This window comes from Excalfactoria chinensis, chromosome 14 (assembly GCF_039878825.1).
Source record: "Excalfactoria chinensis isolate bCotChi1 chromosome 14, bCotChi1.hap2, whole genome shotgun sequence".
In the NCBI taxonomy this organism is placed as follows: Eukaryota; Metazoa; Chordata; class Aves; order Galliformes; family Phasianidae; genus Excalfactoria; species Excalfactoria chinensis.
In genome coordinates, this window is record NC_092838.1 from 3,488,669 (window position 1) to 3,499,768 (window position 11,100).

The window sequence follows — 11,100 nt, forward strand, 5'->3', positions numbered from 1 at the left end:
CCCTAATGAGTCAATACGCTTTCATTGTAATTGTTATACGAGGAAAATCTCTTCCTCCTCCACCTGTTAAGATTTACTGCTGTCCATTTGCTTTGGCCTACTTCTGGAGATAGGAACTGTGCAAAAGTCAGGGAGATCTGCAGAAGGGTGAGGAAGAAGATAGAACCCCCAGGAGCACTGGTCCCATTCAGAGCACTGCTGAACAGATCTCAGTATCCCAGGACACATGTGGTCAGGGTCTGATGTCCGTGGCAGTGAGGTGTGAGGCACAGCAGTGAGCTCCTTCCTGCTAACAGGAGACAGGTTCGTGTCTTGTGAGACTCTGCAAGTGAGGTGTTTCTTGTGTACAAACAAAGATGTTCAATATATATATGAATCATATGCCTAGAAATATACATTGTGTTTTTCAGCTGCTATTTCCTAGTTCACTGTGAGTTCTCAGCAAACTGCGTGACTAATTCTCAGTGTTGTCTTTCTAATTAGTTGGACCTGAGGCTCACATTCTCACCTGTGCACAGGTGTCAACTTCCTGGCAGGGCAACAGTTATATTCAACTGTAAGAATCTATGCAACCATCTCAAAAACACAGTGATAGTCCTGAGAGGTATAGGGTAAGTCCTGAGAGGCATAGGGATGCCCTGGGATGTTGTGGGGTCTCCTCCCTGGAGATGTCCAGTCCCACCTGGATGTGATGCTGGGCATCTGCTCTGAAGCAGGATGAGACCAAAGAGACCCAGAGATGCCTTCAGCCTCATCCAGTCTGGGATTCTGTGAAAATTCTCTCAAGCACTTAAAATACATTCATGAAAAGTCAGTGATGTTTAGGCTCCCAAGTGAAGTAAAAAGCCTCTGCAAGTATTATTCCTTATTCTCAGCTCAAAATCTAGTAACAGACAAGTACATGCCAGCAGGCAGCCTGGACTATTACCTTTTGATATCGTTTGCATCCTAGAAAGTGGGCCATAAGGGCAGTAGCAAGAGCTGTGTCCTCTGTCTGTTAGTTGCATCAGTTACCTGTGAAACTTAGCAGGTTTTCTGCCAACATAACCATACCCAAATGCACATGCACCCTGTTGCAGCTGGGGGCCCAACTGCAGTGAGAAGAGCTGCTTGGCCTTCCTCAGAGTCCCCCTTCCTCAGGTTCTCCCCTCCTGCCTTGCTGCTGCTCTCAGCCCCCACTCCTGTGTGGGAGTTGGAGGTGCTGGTCAGAGGGTGAGCAACAGAATGCGTGCCTGGCCTCACACACAGCTCAGCTCCTGCTACCGCCCCACTTCTGCTTCCTTCCCCGTGTGCTCACTATCACCTGCCAGCTACTGAGCCAGTTTAGTGAATGCCAAGATAAGAGCAGAACATCAAACAGCAGTCTTCCACTCAGAAACACAAACACACCCTTTACTTTTTCTCCAGCACAGAGTTTACCAGCGCTTCCTGGTAATTAGTGTCATTACCCCTATTCCCCTATTCCAGTCACTGAGAGACTGTACAGAAGATGTGCTTATCCAGTAGACTTTGGTGAGCCTTGTCTTCCAGATACAATCACATCAAGCAAGATATGGGTGTGTTGTTAGCAGAGCCTGCTGCAGGTTATCGCATGCCTGGACTGAGGCTGAGGAAGCCTCACCTGGGCAGTATCAGGGTGCTTCATCCCCACTGCAGGAGGTGGTCAGTCTGCACTTAGATTCAGTCAGAGACAGGAAAGTGGATTTCCTCACTGTGATTTGTAGAGGAGTATTGCAACATTTCTGCTCTTCTTGCTCTCTCTGACCAGAAAAGGGGCAAAGGGAGCAACACTGAGCACAGATAGCATCTTAGGCGACAGCTTTCTTTGCGTTTATGAACTATTTGCTTTCAAACAAGAATCCATCTTGCTTGTATTTTAACTGATTAAATAAACGGAAACACTAACAAGAAAGCACACCGGCCGTTAACAGCCAATCAAGGACACTGCTTTGACTTATAAATGTCTCTGCAAAAACGTAATTGCCAGGAGGCAGAGCAGTAAAGCACTGCAGGAAATTCCCCCCTCGTGTCTCTCCTAGATACCAGCATACTCTTTATTTCAGAATTTAAAGCATGAGGTCATTGGCATCATTTAAATATTTACTGGCACACAGGAAAATAAATATCTTTTCCTTTATTAGGTTGACCCTTTCATGCACGAGATATCACGTATCTATAGTTGTCTATGACTTCAGACAAAGCCAGTAGCTGCAGTTGCTCGTGTTTCTTCTCCTTCCCACGTGAATAACTGCAACAAAATGCCATTCCCACGCAGAGCACACTAAGTTTTGAAGTCCTATTTCCAAAGGCAACTCTTCGAATCCTTTTCTTTGCTGTGTTATCAACCAAAAAACGTTTCAGCACGCTGGGTTAAGTACATCAGAACGTTAAGAGCTGGAAATGAGCTGTACTTTTCCAGCCCCTTTCACACCAATGGCATCTCTGCAGAACCTGCAGCGGAACAGCACTTAAATTAATGACAGAGACAAGACTCGGGGTGCATTTCAAGTAGCTACAGGACATCCAGGAAGGATCGGCATGTGGAGATGTGCAGCCATTTCTGCTTATGGTCGACTCCTTCACCACAGCTGTTCCATAGGAAGACGGTGCTGACCCAATGGGAACAGGGCTGTGTGTGTCAAAAATCCTACCCCAGGCAGACGATTTAAACCTTCTAAAGCTGCTGTTTTGGCCCACTTTCATCCCAGCCATACACGTATTAAAGGGAACGCTATGTTTTTCACTTGGAGACAGAGCGGTGAGCAGTGGTGCACAGCGGGATATCCATCCTACAGCCTGGAAACCCCTCTGAGGGCACAACAGAGAAGGAAAAGAGCAACCCTGTGACTTTACATCCTCAAACCCCCCTTCAGAATCTCGAGGTGAACTTCCATGACTTTTAGACCCAAACCGCCCTCTCAGTGCCGGGCGGGAACGGCCCCGCGCTGCCACAGGACACGGCCACCCCCGGCCCACGGTGCACTGCGGCGCCAAGATGGCGGCGCCCAGTGAGGGCCGGCACGGCCGCGGCGCTTCATCTTTCCCTGGCACTGAAGGCGGCCCTTTCGCTTTCCCTTTCACCATACCGCCTGGATCTGCCGGCTCCGGAGCGGAGGAGCAACCCAAAAAGCCGTGTAGGGCCTGTACGGATTTCAAGAGCTGGCTCCGCGAGCAGAGGAAGCAGGAGGCGGCGACGGGCGGCGTGGTAAGGCGAGATGCGGGCTGTGGCGAAGAGCGGGCCTCCCTCCTGCCCCTCAGCGCTGTGGGGCTGCACCCTTCTGCTTCCCCCTCCCTGGGGCTGCCAGGGGGCTCCCATTTTCTCCCCCTCGTGCGTGTGGCACTGCGCTCTGTTGCTGTCCCTGCACCGTGATGCCTTCTCCCACAGCTCTCTCCCTCCTCCTTCCTCAGGCCGCAGTGGAGGAGAAGGAGCCGCCCCCTGACTGCCCCCTGGACAGCGAGCAGCTGGGCCGCAGCACCTGGGCCTTCCTTCACACCATGGCGGCATACTACCCCGAGCGACCCTCGGGCACCCAGCAGCAGGAGATGAGGGATTTCATCCACCTCTTCTCTAAGTTCTACCCGTGTGAGCACTGCGCCGAGGATCTGAGGGAAAGGTGAGTTGCCTCATCGGTTTCTTCTGTTTTTGGTTCGTTTGTTGGTTTTTGTTATTGCTGAAGGGGCCTGAAATGCTGGCCTGCTGTGGGTATTTGCGTATCTTTGCTCTTCCTGCTGTTGGGGTTTATAGGCACTTGAACTGGTTTCTTCCGCTGCATAGATCAAACGAATACCTTGTCTAGTGCTATTGGGTTAAGTGCTGCCTCCAAGGCCTCCCTGAGGCAGTTTATGGCCTTCTGGTTTAGACTGGACTTGCACACAACCGCAGAATAAACTGGGACTTGGAATGATTCAGGTTTTGGTAGGCAAGTGTGCTTATACCTCAAAAGAGCCACAACCTTCCAGCAATGGAGGCGAACACTTGAAATGAGCTGTGGTATTGGGTAATTTTCTTCCTCTGTCACTGTCAACACGTTTCTCAAAAAATTGAACTTTTATTTTGGATAACGAACATGCAAAAAAGGCTTGAAACCGAATTATTAAGTATCACTTGGCAAAAGAACTGCTTAATGGTTTTCATTTATTGCATTGGTAAAGCCCTCTTAAAAAGTCAGTGTGTTGATGATCGCAAGTACTTCCTGCTGTTTATCACAGCTAAGCCTTTTGATTCCTCTGCCTTTTAAGATTGACAAGACTAGGAACTGACTGAAACCAGGTCAGTTGTGATCACTGGCATTTTACTGTGGACGTTTGGCCTCTGATGATTACGGTGCGCTCTGTCTTGGGGTCCATTTGGAGTTCTTCTCATGGTAGCAGAAATGGAGACTGGCTGTCTGTGTGCTATGTGCCTGTTTAGGGTATTGAAATCGTTGACTAAAGCAGTAACGTTTGTTTCCTCTTCCCTGTTTGCAGATTGCGAACAAATCAGCCTGATACTAGCAACAGAAATAACTTCTCCCAGTGGTTATGTCTTCTTCACAATGAAGTGAACAGGAAACTGGGCAAATCTGAATTTGACTGCTCTCGTGTGGATGAGCGCTGGCGAGATGGTTGGAAAGATGGTAGTTGTGATTAATCCATAGGGGACTGTTTTGGAAATCCAACAGACTTACTCTGGTGTTGAGTCACTGTGTAGAGATGTGCAAGTAAATATGTGTGAGCGCGTGTGTGCATGACTGAGATTTGGAAACGCTTGTGGAAATAAAGGTGGAACCAACTCTGAAAGCCAATTTGAATATCTTATGCTCATAGCACCTTGATAAATGGTCGTATCAAATGCATTGTCTGAGGAACTGAGGCCCTTACATGTGGCACAGGAATTGCCAGAAATATGTGAAACTGAGTTACTCAACAAACCCGTGGATACTGTTTCATGACATTTCCTTATTTTAGGGGCATTTGCTTGTATCTTTGACTTGGATTCCTGTTCCTTGCACGCAGTTGTGGAGAGCTGCCCTGTGACATTTCATGTTTATTTGATGTGTTAGGAATTTCACTGTCATTTTAACTTCTTTTGTTCTGATAGGGCAAATTCCTGCTGTCTGTATCCCTAAAGCATTTTTAGAGATCTCTGATGCTTGTTGTTAGACTTGCTAAAAAGCAGATACATTTAATTTAAATGCTAAAATCACAGAACCTTGATTTCTCATTTTATTTCTGTGTTTCAGTTTATCACATAAGAAAGTGTCATAGAAAAGGAGACTAGAACAGGACCAAAAGAACTATCATGAAATATCAGCTGGGTTAAATTCAGATGTATTAAATTGTTTCCTATTTTTCTTTCAATTCAGAAGCAGTATGACAAGTTCTACTGAGTTGTTTGCTTTTAAAACTGGTAACTTTTCATCTCTATGATTTCAAATGTAAAGATGGCTGTAATGATCTGAGACTGGTATTGTAATGAAGCATATTCAGATTTGTTTAGCATACGGTGTTTCTAAGGCATCATTTGTGTTTTGAAATTCGTGATTATTACATATTGATTTGGTTGATATTTTTGTGTTTTCACCTAGATAAAAATCTCTCTGGAACAAAAGGACTTTAAATACCCTTATGATATTTCAGTCTTCCTTAAGACTGATGTCAGCTTTAGATAGAATTATTGTACAGAAGACTCAAAGGATTCCCTCTGTAGAAACTGGTTTGTTCTATTGGCATTTTCCCTATGTCAGCTATATTGCATCAGTAACACTGATGAACTGTGAATTTCAGTTTCAAGTGAAATAGCAGCATAAATGATACAATGAATATAATTACATTTCTCTGTAAAGCCACGAAAATAAGTCTTAATTCTTTCAAACTCTTAAAATATATAGAGATATTTTGCCCTTATTGCAATTTTGTCTGGGAAAGTTTGCAGGAGTTTTCACAGATCATGATAATAGGGGGCTTTTTCCTTCTGTACTTCCTGCAGAGCTTTTCCTTCTTTGTGTCATGCATTACAGTTGGTTTGTAAATTTACTTTTGATGATAGAATGAGAGGTTCATCAAAATGGTAATGGTACTTTTATAACAGTATCAGGGTGATGATAGCCTATATCTGAGAACTTTGATCCCCAAATCTTCATGTGTGGGATTCCTTACTGTTTAGCAAAGCAATTAGAACTTTGGAAATATGTTTGAATGTTTTACGGTGTACTAAAGACTTTTCAAGTTGAACCTGTTAAAACAGTAAGGCACAAATTTTTATGGACTGGTTATTCTGGGAAGTTTTGTTATCAATGTTCCTAAACACAAAACCAACAAAAGTGCTGAGTGTTTTATGAAGTATGCAATCTGGCTTCCTACCTCATGGTGTTGTGTGGGCTATTAAAAGTGCTCAGAAAGTTTCTCTCTTGGTATGCTGATGTTCTTAGGAATAATTTCCAGCCCCTAGTTCTTGTTTTTCAGTTTAAAAAACAACAACAGCCAAACTAAATTCCAAAGGTACATAGCCACTAGTGGGGCGAGGACCAAGAAAAGGGCTGTACTTTGTCAGGCATGGGCTAAGTTACCCAATTCTGTTTCTGTCAAGGCAATTTTAATACCTGGGAATGTGGACAAGTGTTTTCGTTTGCACTTGGCTGTGCAGGAGAAACTTGCTATTCTTCCTTTCTAATTTGCCCTCCACTGCTCTGTGACAGTTCTGTTGCTCATGGAGCAGATGATGAGATTTCTCACTAATTTGTATCAGCATAAATGGGCAGGTTGGTAAAGCAACTGCCTCATCCCTAACTAAAAATGAGCTAGGCGAGAGAATTGTGTACCAAGAGTGCTTGGTCTTTGCTGCTAAGTCCTTAGGCCTGTTGTTGCCTTATGCTGGCCAGCAGCTGGTGACGTGCAGGAGGGCTGGTGCTCTGTCCATGTCTTAACAGTGTGGAGAGGGGGGAAAAAAAAATTCAAACATCCCTCTCAAAATCAGTGAGAGTGGCCATGGCAACACAGAACCTTGGTCTCCTTGTGTTATCCAAGGAGATGGTAGAGTTGTGCGCAAGGAAAAGCTCCTGCCAGCAGGTACTGTTTTGTTCTTACAGTGGTGCAGAGAAGGAGGAAGAGCCTTCAAGCTGAAACCATTGTTTTCAGTGAAGGAGTCCATACAGTGAGGGCACAAGCTCTGGCTGTCAGGATGTTATTAGGGCAGTTTGTAACTTTGCTAAGTAGCCATTTGGTAAAAATTTATGCTTGCACTCTGTTCTCTCATATATGTGGCTTTGCAGAAGAGCTCTGAATTATTGCTTCTCAGACATAGCGTCTCTGTGAACTCGACTGTCCATGGGAAGATATTCTGCTGCTCATTTATAACACATTTAAAGTTGTATGTATGGAATTTCTATTGAAGGTTTGTGTACATAAAAAGAAAGGGGGAAATGTGAATTCTCTCCTAAATGCACTTGATTATACCTAGTTTTCAAAATAACTGTATTCAAATTATATTTTTTGTCAATGTGAAAATAATAAAGCAACTGAGTTTATTCCTAGCTTCCCTGCTGCGTGAAGTCTTAGGGAGAGGTATCACAGCGTAGTGGTATGTCTAACCTTCTGCTGTCTGTGTTTGACTGCTCTGCTGAAGCGTGATTCTGTGCATATTGATTGGTTGAGGTGGGGCTGCAGTTGATTCTTTTCTGTTGTGCTTCTGAGTTGAGTCAATTCTCTTCAAACCACAAAGCTATAAGAAGCAGCATTGATTTTGCAAACCAGGTCCTTGCCTGTTAGTTTAGAGATGTTTCATTTTTTTTGTCTGGGGACCAGTGGGACACTTTGTGATATGATTCTAACAGCAGTGAAGGTAGCATTACAATTGTAATAGCTTAAATCTTGCTGCAGTTGAGCAGGATGGCAGTTGAGGGTGCCCTCCACTGGAGAGCAAAGTCTTTAACTGCAAATGCACTCCACAGCCATGCAGAGACAGTGAGGGGAAGCTGTTTCCTATCAGTACAAGGAATCCTTGCAAAAAAAATGTGCAGTCAGGAGCAGATGGTGCTTAAGAAGAGGTTGTGAGACCTTGCTTGGTCACTGTTGCTGTGTAGTTGTCACCTAGGTAGTCTTTCAGCTTCACAAAGGACTTAATGTTTTCATGGACTGGTTTTCATTCATAACTGACTTGTCTTTCCTCTAAGAGCAAAGAGCAGGGAGCCACAAGGGGATTGTCTTCATGAATGGGAAGCAGATTTGCTTGAGCAAGTGGCAAGTGCAGATGTTGACAGAAGCAGCGCTATGCCTTTAACATTTTTTCAGGGATTAGCTGTTCCTTTGCAATGTGTTGGGTCTGTACAGTCTTCTGCTTGCATTAAGATTCTCCAGAGTGGCTTTGACTGCAGGTCTCTGCAGCCTGCTACAGGTTGTGGGTGTTATTTCTTCCTGTTGCAGTTTTACAGGCTTGGAGAGGGCAAGGGGCTTGCTCTCCTTCAGCACTGTTCTGTTGTTGTTTTCCCATCCTATGAATGGCTGTTCAGGCTTTTTGTCTGAGTGATGGAGAGGAATTGCTCAGTATTTTGTATAGTCAGGAATAAGCACTTCAGTAGAAACTGCCAATAGGGTTATGTGAAGTCAACTCAGATTTTTTTTAAGGCTGATAGGAGAATGGAGGTAAAAGAAGTAAAGCAAACCTTGTAGCACGTAAGGTAGTCATCAGGCAGAGCAGACAAGACTGTCAGCACTGGAGTCAGCTGGGGCACTGGCTTGGGTTGGCACATGTTGGGAGGAAGTGTATATAACCACCATTGCTACTTTCTTACCAGCTCAAGTGTTTGCTTCAATGCGTAATGAATTCATGGTTGGGGTTAGTGAAGGATAATCCAGTCCTGAAAATTGCACTGATGGGCTCACAGCATTCAGCACTGTCTAGACAGTAGCTCTGGCATTCAGGCCTGTTGAGTTCCGCCTCTGTTTACTGTGACCTTGGTTCATTGCTTGCTGCTGAAAGGTGCCCTCTGTTTCTATGCTTTGTCCTTGTGCCGGCTGTTGGGTTTTCTTTAGAGCACTCCTAATGCAGAATTCTCTTCCTAGCCCAAGATTTTTTTCTCCCAAATATTACATACCATCGTGCGTCTTGGCTTCTGTCATCTGTTACCGCAATATTCTTCTCAGGTCTGTGTTGAGAAAATTTGCTTTGCACATTAACCATGTGAACAGTAGAGGGCAACAAAGTGTGTATTTAGTTGACGTTCCCATTTCTTTCTTCAACTTCTTCAGAACAGCAAGCTGCTCCAGTCCCCTTTGTGGGTCCGTGGGTGGAGATTTTGGTGACTTCAGTTACTCTGTAATACGTGCAATACCTCTTCTCTAATTGCATGACTTACAGGCATATGACTTCAGTTGTAGCAGCCCCCAGAGGTCCCGCAAGAAAGAGAACAGCTGAGTTGAATTACTGTCTTTCCCACAGCAGACACCAGGTAGCAATCTCATGCATTCTCTCAAAGCTTCTGTTATACCCAGAATGCCAAGCTTTAGTTATAATTTATGTCCTGGTGCTTGGTGGGGGCTTTCCTATATAACACAGTGTTTGGTCAGGTAAAGCCAGGCTTTCCCTGCTTCCTGTATCACTGACATCTATCTCACAGTAGTGTGAATAGTGGATACTGAGACTGTGCTTCATGTGATACTCCTTAGATGGGGTAGGAGGTATGTGAGATAGATGAGACAAGGCTCATGTGGGCAGAGCATGTGGCTGCAGAATTGAAAGTTGAATTCTTTCTTACCCATAAGCTTTTTGCTAGATTCCAGGTAAGTCACTTTATCTTCTGTAGCTACACTTCAGCTTCTGCAAAATGGGGATAAAAATAGCAGTTTCAACAGCTTTTGCCTGTGTTTTGTATTTCGATGGCAGACTCTTTGAGGGAGGCTATTTTGAAGTGTTTGCACTGTGCAGTCCCAGATTGTTCACTGTAATAAAATCACTCATTTTTATCTGTCCCACAGATCTCCTTTATGTCAGGTTGCATCTTTCTTTACAATCCAAGGACCCTGTTTAATATTTGATGTGTTAAACAAGAAGGCATTTCTTATTTTCGGTATGTCACTACAAGTACCATGTTCACTGTGCAAATGTTCTAGCTGTTTTTTTGCTCAGAACTCACGCTGTGGATGTTGCACTGCAGTGTAACTCAGGCAGAAACAATAACAAAATATCTGAGCTGGGAGAGCTCTATTGGACACAGAGCTTAATGTAACTCAAATGAGAACTGCGGGAACTGTGCATGTCAGAGCATAGCTTGAGCTGTTCGGAGGCTGCCCCGTATCCTTGTAGCTGTCAGCTCTGCTCTCATTATCATACCTCCTTAGCTGTAACAGCACCATGCAGGTAGCAGAATACAAGCAACGAAGTCAACTTTTTGACCAGGGCCTACACAGTGTGACTACTTGTGTTCCTAACAAAATCAGTTTAGAAAGAAGCTAGGGATCTTATTTCCCATCTTGCCTCACTCTTCCCAGTTTGTTTGTGTGCTGTCACATAGCAGAGTTCAGCCCAGGTACTGAATCAGATTAGATTACCGATTTGCAGAAAGCCCCAAACTTTTTGTGTCATGAAAGATTTTGAGAAGAAGCAAAGACGCTTACAGATAAGACATCAAGCCTGCAACTTCTCCACTGAAAGCATTTGGAAACCTGGTTCGTTTTTTACACAAGTTCTGACATCTCTTCTAAACAAATGCTGTCTTGATTAATTGAAGATCTGGGTATCAGAATTCTGCTACCTAGATCTTCCCTTATTTTTTGTTTATGCTTCCACGGTAAGTGCTGAATCCCACCTAAGAAATGGCCACATTTCAGAAGTGGATGAGTAACCATCTAACAAGGGATCTTTCAGATATTGTTTTGATCTCTTGGAGTGCGGGGAAGGAAGTAGCTTTCTAGTGATGCAGTTCTAAGGTATTGATAATCAGGATGTCTGTTCTCTCTGTTACTGGATGCTGATTTTTCTAAGCACCTCTCAAAAATAATTCCATTGACTGTCCTGTTTTCTAAAGACTAATGGCCGGAAGCAGCATTAGCCAACCTCTAATGAATGTAAAGCAAAGTATTTCAGAGTAAGAAGTAAATGAACATATATCAAAAGGACTGCTTCAA

General features: G+C 44.2%; 1 protein-coding gene across 1 annotated transcript; it reads left to right on the plus strand.

The window, feature by feature from the left end:
• The first annotated feature begins 2,896 nt into the window (after window positions 1–2,896).
• Window positions 2,897–7,509, plus strand: GFER (growth factor, augmenter of liver regeneration). The gene is made up of 3 exons (XM_072349584.1): window positions 2,897–3,205; window positions 3,409–3,614; window positions 4,468–7,509. The coding sequence occupies exons 1-3, from the start codon at window positions 2,996–2,998 to the stop codon at window positions 4,628–4,630; spliced, it is 579 nt and encodes a 192-aa protein (XP_072205685.1). The 5' UTR covers window positions 2,897–2,995; the 3' UTR covers window positions 4,631–7,509.
• Window positions 7,510–11,100: the final 3,591 nt, after the last annotated feature.

Bases quoted from the DNA above. Each gene is read 5' to 3' on its own strand.
- GFER (XM_072349584.1), top strand. From the start codon at position 2,996: ATGGCGGCGCCCAGTGAGGGCCGGCACGGCCGCGGCGCTTCATCTTTC. The intron at 3,206-3,408 runs GTAAGGCGAGAT...CTCCTTCCTCAG, and splicing joins AGGCGGCGACGGGCGGCGTG to GCCGCAGTGGAGGAGAAGGA. The intron at 3,615-4,467 runs GTGAGTTGCCTC...CCCTGTTTGCAG, and splicing joins GCCGAGGATCTGAGGGAAAG to ATTGCGAACAAATCAGCCTG.